A 16,784-nucleotide genomic window follows, 5' to 3' on the forward strand; every position below is an offset into this window, starting at 1 on the left:
CGAGCACGCCTTTATGCACACTTGCTTGGCTGCAGTTGGACAGTCGTTTCTTCAAGTTTCTTTTACCTGGAGCTCCGTTTTGGGGTTTGGAGTTGAAAAATGAAAGGTCCGAAGAATACCACAAGAAGACAGGAGAGGGACCACGAGTTCATGGATACATCTGCTCGCTCTGCCCTACGGAGGTCAAGGAGGAGCTGCCCTTGCTGGGACTTGTTATCATGGCCGCGGCATGTTGTGTAGGAGTTATGATTCCCTCCCCATGATTTTGTTTGTTCTTGGTTGCTATGCCGGCAACTCATACTCACAAGTACGAGACCCCTTTGAAGCGAACAAGACGTATGGAGAAAGCCTTGATAGTCTTGCCCTTTTTTTATTACAACCTTTTACTAGAGCCCTTTCTCTCAGCTAGGCACATTTTAGTTTCGATGTAATTTCAATCACACCATTTTATGATACCAGTTTGAGATTCGGAGGTTTCAATCAATTGCATAAACCCTCTGGCTGCTACCCAATAATCCATGAGATGTTGCAACAGTCCCATTAACCAATCGTGAACCGGGAGAAACAGCCACCAAACTCCATGCTCTAAGCCAAGCTGACCGAATTCATACCCAAAAAGAAATACAGTGTCCTCTGAGTACAATACTGAAATCGCCACAGGTTTCAAGTCAACCTCAGTCTTTCCGTCTAGGACATTACCACAGACCCCCAGTGCTATAAGGCGTCCATGCTAGCCCGCGTCGTCAGTTGCTCGTTCTTGTTTCCAAGTCGCGAAATCTGCAGGAAGACATCCGTTCCGTAGCCCTCGAGGCTATGCAAGTCAAGATTCCCAGCCCAATACTCAGCATAGACACGGCTCAGAGGTAAACCCATGCCGAGACGCAGGTTAGGCGGCCGACTGGTGAGAGATGATAACGAACTTTGATATGGGGGTGCTTTCAAATCTGCACGCCCCAATTCCTCCTCTACGTGAAGCTCCTGCATCGTTGCTGCCATCTTGGGTACCTGCGCAAGATTCTCGAGACGCCTTTGACTTTGCGGACCCTTGCTGAAAGACCAGAGATGTGGCAGTTCAGCACGAGGGATACCACCACCACGGTCGCAGATGCGGATGATAACATGTTGCTGGTTCTCACAGATGGTTATCTCCACGGGAGGAGGCTTCACACTGTCAGGGTCCGAATGGATCCTCTGATGTCGATCAATGACGGCCTGGACAGAGTTGCGGAGGAGCTCGCCAATGATGTACTCGAGATGACTTAGAATGTAAGGAAAAGAGGCATCGAGATGGCCATCAACTGTGATTTCGGGAATCTGGACGTCAGGGCCATTCGTTGTCCGTGCAAGAATGGTGATGGCTTTGGAACAGCGCTCGACAACATCCTTAGCATAACATTTGATAAACACTTCGCCGATGAAGTCGGATTCGGAAAGTTTTGCTCCGGGAGAGAAGTTGGGGGAGTTGTAGGTTTCTGTCAGTGAAAGATGCTGCTCAGCGATGACACGTCTAGAAATGCGCTGCTCTATGTCAGTAAATCACCAGAGTCGTGTAAGAATGGGCACCGTACAGATCTAAGAATGGTGTTCATGAAGCTATCCAGATCTTGAGGGCTCATGAGACCACCGCATTCTAGGATTCCCATAGCAAGCTTCGGTATCACAGTCAAGTGCCCCTTTAGATTATGGCTGATGAGTTCGCACAGCTTGTCATTATCCTCCAGTGTTTTAACCTCTTTCACTTTGCGAAATGTATCGAAGGCGTGGTAGTATAGGTCGTAAACCTCTTTAATATGGGAGTTCGTAGTAACGACATAGGGTAAGCGTTGCATATCTCGGATTCGGTGCGCAATTCTAATCACATGTCAGATCTCTTTATTCTCTGCGAAGCTTCTCAATACTTACCGTGTAGGCAATTCGGTGCGAACATAGTTAGCCGAGCTTATCAAACGAGATTCTGTAAGAGAGCGGCCAAAAACCATAAGCTGGCGGAGACTGATAGGGCGAGCTTCTTTCGCGACCCAGCTGAAGGCATCATGAGTTAGCTTTTGCAACCAGCATACATAGAAGAAAATTACATACTCGTCAAGAATTGAAACAGGACGCCATGATGCGTTTGTACCAGCGCGAAACTGAACGTTCGTATAGGAGGTACGGGGAATATTCGCCAGGTAAGGGCGCGGATCTGTCAGTTTACATCGCCTGCTCTGTCGCAGGGCGATGGGTGGCATGTCGTCACAGGCACATGCGAGGATGAATCGAAGTCAGTATAGACTGATTCATTAAGCCCAATCGGTTGGCGTAAGCATATAGTGTCCTTTCAGACGATGTTCTGCGTTTGAAAGAGGAGGGTATATGTAGGAGGGAAAGGAGGACAGTCTGCATACGCCGTCTCGGTGGGAAGGAAGCTTTGGGCGAGTGACTCGATACCAGCTGCCCAGGAACGGGATTGGAGTTTTACCCCACATCTTGTTGGCGATACCGGCCCGCCCAGAATGGTAGGTTGCAGGAAGGAGGAGAGGTTTCCGTTCGGGTTTACCCCAGTCACGACTGAGTTCTGAGGCTGATAAGCTTAGCACAAGCTGTGAAGCTGGAGATGGTGCTGTTTGAGATATGTGACTATTTATTTACAGGAGTCATGTCCATGACAACCCATCATTCCATGTTTTGTTGTAAGAATTTAGGGTAGCTTCCTGGGTCTATTCAGGTGGCTGTGGCGTCTGATGTTTCCTTGTGGCAATGAGCTGTAACGGCTCGTGAGTATTTCATATGGTCTGAATATCTGTCCAAAAATGGGGTAAAGGGGAATAAAAAGTCGTGTTTGATCAATTACGAAGTTTGTCCTTTCTAGGGGAAGCATGCTGACGCACGCTTTGTCAATTCAAACTGTTGCTTCAAAGTACTACCCAAGCTAAGGTAGAACTTTATAACATGGATCTATGAACATGTCAGCCAAAGCAATCAGCTCCGTATGCAAAGCTGAAAAACGATATGGAAAACACAAATGAACATGTATCCCAGCTTGCGTCAGACCGCCTATATTTGCCAGCTCACTCGTTGCATGCATCCTCAATGAAGGTGCAAGCCATCAAGACCTCAGGTGCTCCGTAGGCATGATTTATCTGACAAAGACTCAAACTTAGCCTTTGGCTATGAGAGACAACGTCATTGGCGGGGTGACCTGATGACGCTTGGCGTGGCTGTCGTTTGTTAAAGTAATACAGCATTTATAGTGTGTTTGCCCGCAAATAACAAGTCGCGTGACAACATTTGCAAGCTATCGCCTCACCACTCTCGTCAAGCCTGAAGTCTCGCACAACTCTTGTTCCCGCTGAATGATTGATTACTACTGGCTCTCTCTGCCTATCGATGCAAGGCATTGGATCCAAACTCACTCACTCACTCACCTCACACTCCTTTCTCCCAGTTTAGTTTTATCCTCCAAACTACAGCCTCTTCTCTTTGTTTAGACGCGACCTGACTTGACCTCGAATTTGAAAGGTCTAGGGGCTTAGGACCTGAGTTGTGGGCATTGTCTTTTACTGACATAACCGACCGCTCTACTCTTTTTTCTTTAACAGTGCAGAACTCGTCGTCCCCGATCGTCATAGCATAGCATACCTAGCATTGCCCTGCCTTGCTTGCCTTGCATCGCATTCACTGCCTTGCGTTGCGCTCCAGTTCCGAGCTCTCTTTTTTTGGAGAATACTATTTTTGCTCGCGGCAGCACTTGGTCTCTTATTCCCTGCCCTTTGCGCCACTCGACATCGTCGAGCTTTGGCTGAAGCGCTTGCATTGATTAAGTTGCTCTGTTCTGCTACTGCTACGCCCGTCTTTATATCGTGAGGTTTACCCACTCTCTCGGGTGCCTGCCTTAACGTCACCGATACTTCCGCCTCGGTCGCAGCTTCTCCAAGATGGTACGTTCCAGTCGCTGCTGTCCCTTCCCGTGCAATCTTGTTCCATGCAGCTTGCCGCGACTGCCATGGTCGCTGGAGAGCAACTCGTGCGGTCCCATCAACACAGCTGCGTCATCCTTCTGGCACTGCGATCGTCACATATTATGCAACTTCGATTTGACCTTACCACATCTTCTTGACATGAAGCATTGCACAGACTTCTCTACCTAGTGTCCTGAAGACATCATCACCTCCAATAGCCTACCAGCTGCCCCTCACCACCCACACTAACCCCAGTCACTCCCGATGCCGACATCATGACCTCGTTTCATCGCCGCCTGTGCTTTCGCTCAGGAATCAACGCTGACCGTCGCAATCTGCTGCAGACTCACGATATCAACTCACCCAACGACATGGTCATGGACACGGATGATTATATCGGCGTGGCCAACGAGCCAGAGAAGGTCGCCATCATTAACCCCGATAACCTCGAACAAAGCGAAGTCGACCAGCTGCAAGATCTACCCATGGCCAATGACCGTACGTACTCCTTCCACTATCCCATTGACTCTTTACATTTGGTGCAGACCCTAGTCATCATATGTTTTCTGTCGTGACCACCCTTCCTGGAACTATTTGGCTAACTGTCACGCCTCTAGATGAAGCCATGAGAGAGCTCTGTCTCCCACCCCTCATCGATGAACCGAAAATACTTGGAGACTATGAATACACATGGACTGTCGAAGACTGGCGAAGCTTGAATAAGAAGGAGCATGGTCCTATTTTCCAAGCAGGTGGCTTCCCATGGTGCGCCCAAGTTGATCCCGGAACTGCCGTTGCTCTGAATGCTGACGTTCCACTCCTACAGGCGGATTCTGCTTTTCCCACACGGCAACAATATCGACCAATGCTCTATCTATCTTGAACATGGCTTCGACGCTGATAGCGTTCCCGATAACTGGAGCTGCTGTGTTCAATTTGCGCTCGTCCTATGGAACCCGAACGACCCCAGCCTATATGTCCATCACACTGCCCACCATCGATTCACGAAGGAAGAAGGTGATTGGGGTTTCACTCGATTTGTTGAGCACCGCCGAATGTTTAATGTACCATGGGAGGGCAGCAGCCGACCCCTCTGCGAAAATGATACTGCCAACATCACCGCCTATCTTCGCCTTGTCGAGGATGAGACGGGTGTTTTGTGGCACAACTTCGCCAACTACGATTCCAAGAAGGAGACAGGGTATGTTGGACTCAAGAATCAGGGTGCCACCTGCTATCTGAATTCCTTGATGCAATCACTCTATTTCACAAACAAGTTCAGAAAGGTAGTATCTCTTAGCTGTTCTCTTGTATACCAGTAGCTGACTTCTATAGGCTATCTACGAAATTCCTACGGAGGCCGACCCCAGTATGACCAACAGTGCTTATACACTGCAACGACTTTTCTACCAGTTACAAACGTCAGACCAGGCAGTTGGAACCACCGAGCTCACGAAATCTTTCGGCTGGGACACGCGACATATCTTCGAACAACAGGACGTGCAGGAGTTTTCACGTAAGCTCATGGAGAGGATGGAAGACAAGATGAAGGGAACTGCATCGGAGAATGTCCTGCCAGAAATGTTCAGTGGCAAGATCAAGACATACATCTCATGTATCAACGTCGACTATGAATCCAGCCGAATCGAGGACTTTTGGGACATTCAGCTGAATGTCAGCGGTAACAAGCATCTGCTCGAGAGTTTTGAGGACTACGTTCAGGTCGAAAAGATGGATGGAGAAAACCAATACTTTGCTGGTGATCAGTACAAGCTCCAGGATGCGAACAAAGGTGTCATTTTCAACAGCTTTCCTGACGTACTCCACCTACAGCTGAAGCGCTTTGAGTACGATATCCAGCGCGACACCATGATGAAGATCAATGATCGATATGAGTTCCCCGAGTTTTTTGATGCTGCGCCGTATCTATCCGAGGATGCCGACAAATCTGTTCCATGGACGTATCAGCTTCACAGCGTTCTAGTTCACAGTGGTGATCTGAATGCAGGTCATTACTATGCGTTTTTGAAGCCCGAAAAGGACGGATGGTTCTATAAGTACGACGATGATAAGGTCACCAAGGCGACGATGCGCGAAGTGTTGGAAGAGAATTTCGGTGGAGAGTATCAAACATCCAACGGTTACCCGCGTGCGCCTGTGCAAAAGAAGGCTCCCATTATGCGCCAAAACAGCGCATACATGTTGGTGTATATCCGCCAATCTCGTATAGATGATATCCTGTGTCCGGTTACCAAGGATCATATTCCGCTTCATCTCAGTAAGTATTTTGGCGGTCTTCCTTTGTCTCCTTGCTAACCACCGTAGGGCAAAAATTTGAGGAAGAGACTGTTCAGCGGGAAGCCCGCAAGAAAGAACAGCGAGAGGCGCATCTGTACATGTGGGCTAAGGTTATCACTGATTACTCGTTTCAACAATTTGGCGGCACAGATTTATGTCAATTTGATGCAAAGCCTGAGGATCCCGCTGCACCAAAGTTCTACCGCGTGCGTCGCGCGATGACCATGGAGGAGTTTGTTGCGCAAGTTGCATCAGATATGGGCGAAGATCCACGAAGGGTACGGCTTTGGCTCATGGTCAATCGACAGAATAAGACGGTTCGCCCTGACCAACCCATCATGGATCTGCGGCCTACAGTCGACGAGACTTTCTCCCGTTCCGCTGCCCACAGAGATGCTAGTTTACGTGTGTGGGCTGAAGTTGCCGAGGAAGTCGATGCTGACGGAGAGCCAATCTGGCCATCTTACCAGAGTCAGCCCAATGGTGTCATCGTCAAGAATGACACCATCTTACTTCTCCTTAAGCACTTCGATATCGACGCCCAGACACTACGGGGTGTCGGCCATGTCTACATTTCCAAAGACAAGAAAGTCGAAGAACTGCTACCAATGATCCTGAAGAAAATGGGATGGGGCGAGAAGCTACCTGCCGAGGAGAAGCTTCTGCTTTGGGAGGTAAGAAAACTACTGGCGTTGGACGACCGACGGTAACTAACTCAAAATAGGAGATTAAGCCTACTATGATCGAACCTCTCAAGCCCAAGCAGTCGCTGAAGGTTGCCGAATTGCAAGATGGAGACATTATCTGCTTCCAACGAACCAAGGCTGGTGTCGAGAAGCGCGCCGGTGAAAAGATTTCGCAAGAAACGTATGTTGCTACAGTGTACAATGCGGGTCATTCATTTACTTACGTGTTTTCAGAAGTAACACATCTGATCATTTCGAGGATGCGCGTGAATATTACGATTTCCTTGAGAACAGGCGAACCGTTAAATTCCACCCGCATCCCACTCGATGTGACCAGGTGCAGTATCCCCCATTTGATCTCGTGCTTAACACTAAGATAACTTATGATACGCTTTCGGAGCGTGTTGGCGCGTACTTGGATGTGAACCCGACACATATTCGGTTTTGGACAGTGAATGCCTCGACGCAAAACCCCAAGACGCCGGTTAGGCGGGGAGCAAACCCAACACTGCGACAGATCCTCAGTCCTATGGGTTCAACTGCTCTTAATTCTACTCAGAGAGACGATGCCTTTTACTTTGAAGTTCTTGAAATGAGTTTAACAGAACTCGACACCAAGAAGAGCATCAAGGTCAATCTGCTGAGTGAAGGTATCACCAAAGAGGTATTTTTGAGTCTCATCATCTTTCGACAATGCGGCTAACGGTGTATGCAGGATACATACGACCTACTCGTCCCTAAAACAGGAACTATTGACGATTTAGTCGAGGGTTTGATAAGAAAGGCGCAAATACCAAGTGAAGCGGAGGGTGGAAGAATCCGTATCTACGAAACTAGCTCCAACCGCTTCTACCGCGAGCCTCTACGCGAACACCCCGTTATTAACCTGAACGAGTTTGCGAAGATCTATGCGGAACGAATTCCTCAAGAGGAGCTCAATGCCGACGATACTCATTTTATTCATGTCTTCCACTTCCACAACGACGTTAGCCGCGTTCATGGCGTGCCGTTCAAGTTTCTAGTCATCGAGGTGAGTGCCTTTAAATAGTGAGACACATCAATGTATTAACATAACGATAGGGCGAGACCTTTGCAGATACCAAGAAGCGATTGGAGAAGCGAACCGGAATCAAAGGCAAGAGCTTTGAGAAGATCAAGATCGCTGTTGTGAGACGAGCCAATTACTCAAAACCCCAATATCTCAATGACGGTAAGTGTCATCTTTTTGCATTTGACTTGTTAGGTAACTAACAACATGCTTCCAGATGATGTGCTATCAAGTTTCATACAAGGGGAAGACGACTACCTCGGCCTTGACCACGTAGATAGAACGAGGACATTGAGGAACGGCGTTGGGGACCTATTCCTTAAATAAAGGATGCTGAATGAGAAGGAGATCATGTTAGCTCGAGAGCATGTAAGCAATGAGGCAATGAGTGTCGCCGATGATGAGGCAGAGACACTGAGTATCTAGCATATATGCCTGCTTGCCGCTTGGAAACCGCAGGCGTTCAAGCATCGTACATTCGCAGTCAAAAAGCATTAGTGCTGCTGTTCAACTGAGGAGCACAAAGCCGTGGAAATGAGTATACGCAGGGGTGCATTACATGAGCGTCTGAGGTGAAAGGCGGGCTTCGCCCAGTCGTGATGATGAATGGAAGGAAAGGCATGCGAAGTGAAAGCATGAATTAGGGTGGATTAGGGCGATGATTACGGCATAAATTTCATTCTTACTATTCATTCCAATTGTTCGTGCTCGATCATGAAATTTCACATGTGCAGGTTCTGGGGGCTGGATATGCGCAAGACACCCCAAAACATCAATTCTATGTATTGCCATAATGGAGGGCAAGCATGGTGGCACACTGTAATCAAATCTTAGCATTACCTTGGGCTTTTCAATACCATGTACTGCTATTGAATCTACTAGTCTCAGTCTCACGTATGCGATGCCGTGTGCTACCAAATCCAATCCAAGTATGGTATTGATGTGTGCTGGCAAGTATCCAGCCACAGAGGGTGAGCTATATAGGTTGAAATTTGTAGCATGGTTGCCACCAAAGAAAGCAATTTGGCGCAGTGGAAGCGCGGTATGTTTATCATAATCTGCAATATCGAACCATTACTAATAAACCCAGCCGGGCTCATAACCCGGAGGTCGCACGATCGAAACGTGCAATTGCTAAACGTTCTTTTTTTGCAATTTTTGAGTCTGATAGCAATATAGGAATCCTCCTTACATTTATTCATCTGTTTCTCTAGTTTTTGGTCAATCCTCACGACGGAAGACAGCTCAACGTTGACCTTCTAATTTACTACCTTGCTGTAGTTAAGGAACTAGTTGATCGCTTCTGTATGCCAACTCTCAATCATTGTCCTAGAGAGGTACTAAGAACAGTCATATCTGGATGTATTAATCATTGAATGATGAACAGGTATGTTTGATTAAATGCCAGCATTCAGACGATGACTTGTGTATCATGGGGTTTGGACAACAACAAACCTAACCGGCTATCTTGTTGTAAAAGGACGACCTATGTCGGTTCCAGAGAAGCTCTTGCTGATAAATAATCAACATAAGAGCTGGGAATTCGGGGCTAGTGGTGAGGTTGCTGATAGTTCTGTTCGCCTATGAAATAATTGCAAGACAGTTACAATGAGTCACAGAGATAGGAGCGATACAGTCCTGGCAGCATGATATTAAAGTTTAATGAGGTATATATTGAATGCCGACGTGGATAGTGAATTTGGACTCTATGGGCTTTAGTATCTTCATTCTCTCTACCTTCAACGAGACGGTTCATGTTATGCGACTTCAGTGACAGTGATACCACACGGAGTCACCGTGATCACACTATCGACTTTCCACCTTTGTGAATATTTAAGGAAGAACAGAACAAAATTCTAAGAACTATTGCTTTAAAATATCAAGGGAGTTGACTCATAAACCGGATAGAACGAAACCTTGATGCGCTTTTGGGCACCAAAACCCCCTGAATTCTGTACACTAGATAGTATCTACCTGCCAATATTTGCATTATGAAAGAAGCACTGTAAGATCAGAGAAGAAACATGTTCGAGCTATTTTCCAACTTGGCCTCTGCGGCATGTCGGAGGGTCAGAGAAACCCTTGAGTCTGCTCAGACATGACTATTTCTCAGTCTCCCAAGACGGACATGCAACAGCTGCTGGATCAGATTACTAAAGGAGCACTTCGGCAGCGCTTTAATACGAATATGAGATAAAGAGATACCAACTCACTCTGAGAATTATATAAACTTCTTTAACAAGATCATCATGAAATGGTCAAGGTTACTCCCTCAGCTTTCAGCTTGATATTGAGACTAAGTCGCGGGAGGTGAACCAACTCAACAATTTTGAGGCCTTCTTACCGTTTGGAACATGGTGTAAGGATGTCGGCATCGTCGCTTTCATTGGTTATGTCGGCAACGAGTGCATTCTAACTAAAGAACTTGTACTTTCGTAATCATATTCATCTTGGTGACTCTGCCAATGACAAACTGAAGGCCAAGATGGAAGAGTCGGACAGTTTATCCTAAGAGTACCCTAAGGACCCGATATGATCACAGCCTTGGGCATTCATCATCTGCAAGTACCTAGGCACTTAATGTTTGGGGAGCAACGCTACCTACCACGTTTGTGATATGCCCTTGTCTGCTGCTGCAACGAGTATTCGGCCGACTCAACCTAATACTGACGGATGAGCTATCTTTAGCATGTGGAAAGGGTCCGAATCAAAGTTGACTTTGTAATCAGAGACAGGTCCCCGGAGGACGAATGTGGATTTTGGAAAGCTCTAGCAGCTCCGGTGGAGGACCCCTACAATGTCCCTCTTCCCTCGCATTATTAACTGATAACGTTGGGGGAGGCTCTGTGCTTATGTGCATCCTAGCGTTAATCAACGTTCCACAAAGGTCTTGGCAAGCCGTTTGCTCACTGTGATTACCAATACAAAACAAACATCCATCCATCAATGTTCTCATTTCAGAAACAGTTCACGAAAGAGCAGAGCAAATTACTGTGACTCTTACGGCGTAAACAGTCCCACTGTCTTGTAATACTGGAAGTATCCGACAAAGCCCGGAGACGACTCTTATACGCGTCGACCGGTTCAGGTACCCGGGTTTTAGGCGTAATGCTGCAATGCTACAGCAAAAGATGGATATGATTCAGAGTTTGTGGCGCTAAAATCCGATGGATTACGCTGCAATGTCCGGTCGGGAGAAGGGATCTACGACTTGGCATGAATCTGTTAAAGTAAAATCTATGGGGCCTTATCTCAGATCCCGAGTCAAGTCAGCAACTCCACAAACTCCATAACGTTAGGCACAAATATTCGGAAACAAGAGCTAAACTCCATGAGCTCAGCAGTCTGCAGCGCATCCACACGCTAACTGAGCTCTGGAGAAGCGACAGAAAAGAGTGGCTGGCACTATTGCCTGTTATGGTTAACAACTGAGCAGGTTATTTTGGATACTCTTCGTCTAAATCCCTTCCATCTCCCTTAGCGTAACGGAGGCACCTTTACGTCACTCCGGAGAGGAAAAAATGTGCATAACTAGGGGTCATTATAAATACAATTGTTCTCAGGGTTGAGGTGTTGAGAAGTCATCATTGCGTGCTACTAAAGCTCCCGCATGTCCTGCAGCTCTCCGTTGTGAAGCTTATCTTCACCGGTCTTTCTCCTTTCATAGCCAAACACTTGATAGGACAGACATACCTCTACCTACCTACAGAGATAATAGCTGCATACAAATATCAAAGCGGTGCCGCTCACCGGCTGCACATCATAGTCTTTTCCCTAATAACTACAACCTACACGCTTTTTCTTTCTTCTTTAATCTCGTACAATCGCCGTCATCATGTTGGGAAACACGGTAGACGGCGATGCTCTTCGCCGCACACAATCGTCTATGTGGCAACAGCAGCAACAACAACCCATTTCTCAACAAACTGTCGAAGGTGGACAACATAACCCGACAAGCAGCAGCTCCTCCGAATCAGGTGCCGTCCAAGAAGGAAAATGGGGTGAGCGTGGACAGGAAGATGTCACTGCTCAAGAGGCCATGCAAGAATTCGAGTCTCTACGTCACAACTTGATGAGCCTACACAAGACAAGAACGGCAGATACGCACGCAAGCAAAGCTCAGAGTAGACGGACGAGTACTGCTGCTCGAGTTCGGTCAGAGAAACATGAACATGAACATGACGACGATGATGGTTCCAAGACCGATGTGGAAGCTGGCCCTGAAGAGAGTGAGGGTTTCGAACTCGGCCGCTTCATGCGAGAAGGCCATTTCGAAAAGCGTTCCGAGGAGGAAGGGCCTTTGAAGAGAGTCGGTGTTGTGTATGAAAACCTCACCGTCAAAGGCGTCGGAAGCACAGCAACTTTTGTACGAACCGTACCCGATGCTATTCTTGGTACATTCGGCCCCGATCTCTACAATGTCCTCACCAGATACTTTCCTTCTCTCCGGATTGGAAAGCCCCCAACCCGAACACTCATCAGTGACTTCACCGGATGCGTTCGTGATGGCGAGATGATGCTCGTCTTGGGACGACCTGGTGCTGGGTGCAGTACCTTCCTCAAAGCTATCAGCAACAACCGCGAATCATATGCTGCCGTCGAAGGAGAAGTTTCGTACAGCGGCATTTCTGCTGATGAGCAGAAAAAGCACTATCGGGGCGAGGTCAACTACAACGGCGAAGACGATGTTCACTTTGCTACTCTGAGCGTGTGGAAGACTCTCGCCTTTGCGCTTACCAACAAGACCAAGATCAAGGAGAAGGCTGATATTCCGGTTATCGTGGATGCTCTCATGAAGATGTTTGGTATCAGCCATACAAGAGATACTGTGGTTGGTGATGACTTCACTCGAGGTGTCTCCGGTGGTGAGCGAAAGCGAGTCTCGATTGCAGAGACATTGGCATCGAAGTCTACCGTGATGGCATGGGATAACTCTACTCGAGGATTAGACGCATCGACCGCCCTCGACTACGCACGATCTCTGCGTATTATGACAGACATCAGCAACCGAACCACTCTCGTCACCTTGTACCAGGCGGGAGAGGGCATTTACGAGTTGATGGATAAGGTTCTGGTCATCGATCAAGGCCGACAGATCTTCTCCGGACCTGCCAACAAGGCAAAGCAGTATTTCATCGACCTTGGATTTGAATGTCCCGAAAGACAGACAACAGCAGACTTCTTGACTGCCGTCACCGATCCGACCGAACGACGCTTCCGACCCGGATTTGAACACCGCGCTCCCCGAACACCAGAAGAGCTCGAGTCGGCTTTCAGGAACTCACCACATTACCAAGAGCTCCTGGCTGATGTTGCTGCATATAAGGAGTCTCTTCATCAGTCTGACTACCAAGACGCGAAGAGGTTCCAGGGGGCCGTCCAGGAGTCAAAGTCAAAGCACGTCTCTGACAAGTCACCATACACCATCTCGTTCCCCCGACAGGTACTTGCTTGCACTAAGCGAGAAGCCTGGCTCCTGTTCGGTGATACCACAACACTCTGGACGAAGCTCTTCATCATCATCTCCAACGGTTTCATTGTTGGATCTCTCTTCTATGGGCAGACTGAGGATACTGCAAGTGCTTTCAGTCGTGGCGGTACAATCTTCTTCTCGATTCTCTTCTTGGGCTGGCTTCAGCTTTCTGAGCTTATGAAGGCTGTGTCTGGACGTGCCGTTGTCGCTCGACACCACGACTATGCTTTCTATCGTCCTTCCGCTGTTTCCCTTGCTCGCGTTCTGCTCGACTTTCCTGTTATCGGTGTACAGGTATGCATCTTTGGTCTCATCATGTACTTCATGACTGGGCTTGATGTGGATGTATCAAAGTTCTGGATCTACATGCTCTTCGTTTATACCACAACCATCATGGTCACAGCCCTGTATCGCATGTTTGCCAGCGTATCCCCAGAGATTGACACGGCTGTGCGATTTTCGGGAATCTCTCTCAACCTGCTCATCATCTACACCGGATATGTCATCCCCAAGACTCAGTTGTTGAAGGATTATATCTGGTTCGGCTGGTTGTACTGGATCAACCCCATCAGTTACAGTTTTGAGGCTGTCTTGACCAACGAGCTTTCCGATAGAATTATGGAATGTGCTCCCTCCCAGCTAGTTCCGCAGGGACCTGGAGTTCAGTCTGGATATCAGGGTTGTGCTATTAGCGGAGCTACAGTCAATGCCCAGTCAGTATCAGGCGCCGATTATCTACAAGCTACCTTCAACTATAGCCGATCAAACCTATGGCGGAACTTTGGCGTTGTCATTGCTTTTGCTGTTCTCTATATCCTCGTCACGGTATTGGCAACAGAGATGGTCAGCTTCACACAAGGTGGGGGTGGTGCCTTGATCTTCAAGAAGAGCCGAAGGGCTAAGGAACAAGCACGCAAAGCCGAAGCCCCTGTCGATGACGAGAAAGTCGTTGGAAATAGTGCCAGCAGCTCCTCCGGCGTTGTCGCTGACCCCAACACAGGCAGTGAAGACGGAGCCTTGGAACAAATTACCGATAGCGAGTCTATCTTTACATGGCGTGATATCGAGTATACAGTTCCATATCTCGGTGGTGAGAAGAAACTTCTGAACAAGGTCAGCGGATATGCTAAGCCTGGTGTCATGGTTGCCCTTATGGGAGCTTCGGGTGCTGGCAAGACCACGCTTCTCAACATTCTCTCCCAACGTACAAGCGTTGGGGTCGTTACAGGTGAGATGCTTGTCGATGGACGATCTCTTGGCGCCGACTTCCAGAGAAACACTGGATTCTGCCTTCAGGGTGACCTACACGATACAACTCAGACTGTGAGAGAGGCAATTGAGTTTTCTGCCATCCTGCGGCAGGACAAATCTGTCAGCCGTGCTGACAAGCTTGCGTACGTGGACAAGATCATCGACCTGCTGGAGCTCAATGACCTGCAAGATGCCGTTATCATGTGTCTCGGAGTGGAACAACGTAAGCGTCTTACCATCGGCGTTGAATTGGCAGCCAAGCCTTCACTACTTCTCTTCCTTGATGAGCCCACTTCTGGTCTTGACTCACAGTCTGCTTACTCCATTGTCCGTTTCCTCCGAAAGTTGAGCCGGGCTGGTCAGGCGATCATCTGCACCATTCACCAGCCAAGCTCTGTTCTTATTCAGCAGTTTGATATGGTCCTTGCTCTGAACCCTGGCGGCAACACATTTTACTTTGGCTCTATGGGTGAGAACGGAGAAGACGTCATCAAGTACTTCTCAGACCGCGGTGCTCACTGCCCTCCTAACAAGAACGTCGCCGAATTCATTCTTGAGACTGCTGCACGACCTCACAGGCGGCCTGATGGCACCAAAGTTGATTGGAATCAGGAATGGGTTGAAAGTGAGGAAGCTCAAAAAGTGCTTGAAGAAATTGATGGTCTCAAACGGGTTCGAAGTTCCGCAACCGAGGGGATAGCTTCTTCAAACAAGGAGCACTCAGAATTTGCTGCACCGACCTGGCTTCAGACGGTCGAGTTGACCAAGCGTATGTTCCGACAACACTGGCGCGACCCCTCTTACATCTATGGAAAGTTCTTCATTGCGGTCATCTTTGGTATTTTCAATGGCTTCACCTTCTGGAAACTGGGCTACACGATGCAAGACATGCAAAACCGTATGTTCACTTGCTTCTTGATTGTGACAGTTCCTCCCACCATCGTCAATGGCGTTGTCCCCAAGTTCTTTACCAACATGGCGCTTTGGCAAGCCCGAGAATATCCTTCTCGTATCTACGGATGGTTTGCTTTCTGTACTGCCAACATTGTTTCTGATATCCCTGCGGCTGTAGTGTCAGCAGTGCTGTACTTTGTGTTGTGGTACTGGCCCACTGGACTTCCAACCGAGAGCTCTGTTTCAGGCTATACGTTCCTGATGACTCTTCTCATCTTCCTTTTCATGACAAGCTGGGGACAATGGATCTGCGCGTTTGCCCCTAGCTTTACCGTTATCTCCAATGTAAGTTCTGCCCTCGTTCTGGTCTCGGTGATATTTCTTTTCGTACTAACAGCATTAGGTCCTGCCATTCTTCTTTGTGATGTTCGGTTTGTTCAACGGTGTCGTTCGCCCATATGCCTCACTTCCTGTCTTCTGGAGGTTCTGGATGTACTACGCGAACCCCTCTACATACTGGATTGGAGGCATCCTCGCGGCGACTCTTGATGGCACTCCAGTGGAATGTTCGTCCGAAGAGACTGCCAAGTTTGACGCCCCCCCAGGACAAACATGTCAAGAATATGCAGGAGCATTTGCAGACTCCGCCGGAGGATATCTCCTCAACCCCAATGCCACGAGTGCTTGCGAGTTCTGCCCAATGACTTCTGGTAACGATTATCTAGCGTCACTCAACATTAATGCGAGTGACAAGTGGAGAGGTATGCTGATCCTACCAAGCCGTTTTGACATCATGTACTAACATACTGCAGATTTTGGTATCTTCTTAGCATTCTGTGTGTCCAACTGGATGCTCGTTTACTTCTTTATTTACACAGTCCGTGTTCGGGGATGGAGCTTTGGTTTTGGAACGATCTTTGGAGGGTTGGGCAAGTTGGTAGACCTGATCAAGAAGCCATTTCAGCAAAAGAAGGAGGAGTAAGAGTGAGGCTTGGATGACGAGGATTTTCTCAAGGCATGAGTCAAAGTTCAGAGTTTATTCATGCTGTTTTATGTAACGCTTCAGCGAATGTAATCCGCTAAAATATAATGAGTAGAGAAAAAAAAAAAAAACCACTCCAACCGTCCATTAGCCCAGAAACACAGAGACGACCTGCCATATAGCATCGACGAGCTTCTAGGAAAAGTATTAGAGT

General features: G+C 48.0%; 3 protein-coding genes across 3 annotated transcripts; 2 read left to right on the forward strand and 1 right to left on the reverse strand.

The window, feature by feature from the left end:
• Positions 1 to 714: 714 nt before the first annotated feature.
• On the reverse strand, positions 715 to 2,228 carry FTJAE_8926 (serine threonine kinase; the record flags this gene model as incomplete). Its single annotated transcript, XM_037355794.1, has 4 exons — positions 715 to 1,518; positions 1,569 to 1,851; positions 1,903 to 2,022; positions 2,080 to 2,228. The coding sequence occupies 4 exons, from the start codon at positions 2,226 to 2,228 to the stop codon at positions 715 to 717; spliced, it is 1,356 nt and encodes a 451-aa protein (XP_037203978.1).
• A 1,985-nt stretch (positions 2,229 to 4,213) lies between these two features.
• Positions 4,214 to 8,297, forward strand: FTJAE_8927 (ubiquitin thiolesterase; the record flags this gene model as incomplete). Its single annotated transcript, XM_037355795.1, has 10 exons — positions 4,214 to 4,436; positions 4,484 to 4,703; positions 4,765 to 5,224; positions 5,274 to 6,216; positions 6,264 to 6,910; positions 6,961 to 7,103; positions 7,157 to 7,586; positions 7,638 to 7,952; positions 8,003 to 8,132; positions 8,188 to 8,297. The coding sequence occupies 10 exons, from the start codon at positions 4,214 to 4,216 to the stop codon at positions 8,295 to 8,297; spliced, it is 3,621 nt and encodes a 1,206-aa protein (XP_037203979.1).
• A 3,508-nt stretch (positions 8,298 to 11,805) lies between these two features.
• FTJAE_8928 (ATPase) lies at positions 11,806 to 16,570 on the forward strand (the record flags this gene model as incomplete). The annotated part of the gene is made up of 3 exons (XM_037355796.1): positions 11,806 to 15,933; positions 15,992 to 16,349; positions 16,401 to 16,570. The coding sequence occupies 3 exons, from the start codon at positions 11,806 to 11,808 to the stop codon at positions 16,568 to 16,570; spliced, it is 4,656 nt and encodes a 1,551-aa protein (XP_037203980.1).
• Between the last annotated feature and the right edge of the window lie 214 nt (positions 16,571 to 16,784).

The sequence above is a fragment of the Fusarium tjaetaba genome, assembly GCF_013396195.1.
Source record: "Fusarium tjaetaba strain NRRL 66243 chromosome Unknown NRRL66243_c0000198, whole genome shotgun sequence".
Taxonomy (NCBI): Eukaryota; Fungi; Ascomycota; class Sordariomycetes; order Hypocreales; family Nectriaceae; genus Fusarium; species Fusarium tjaetaba.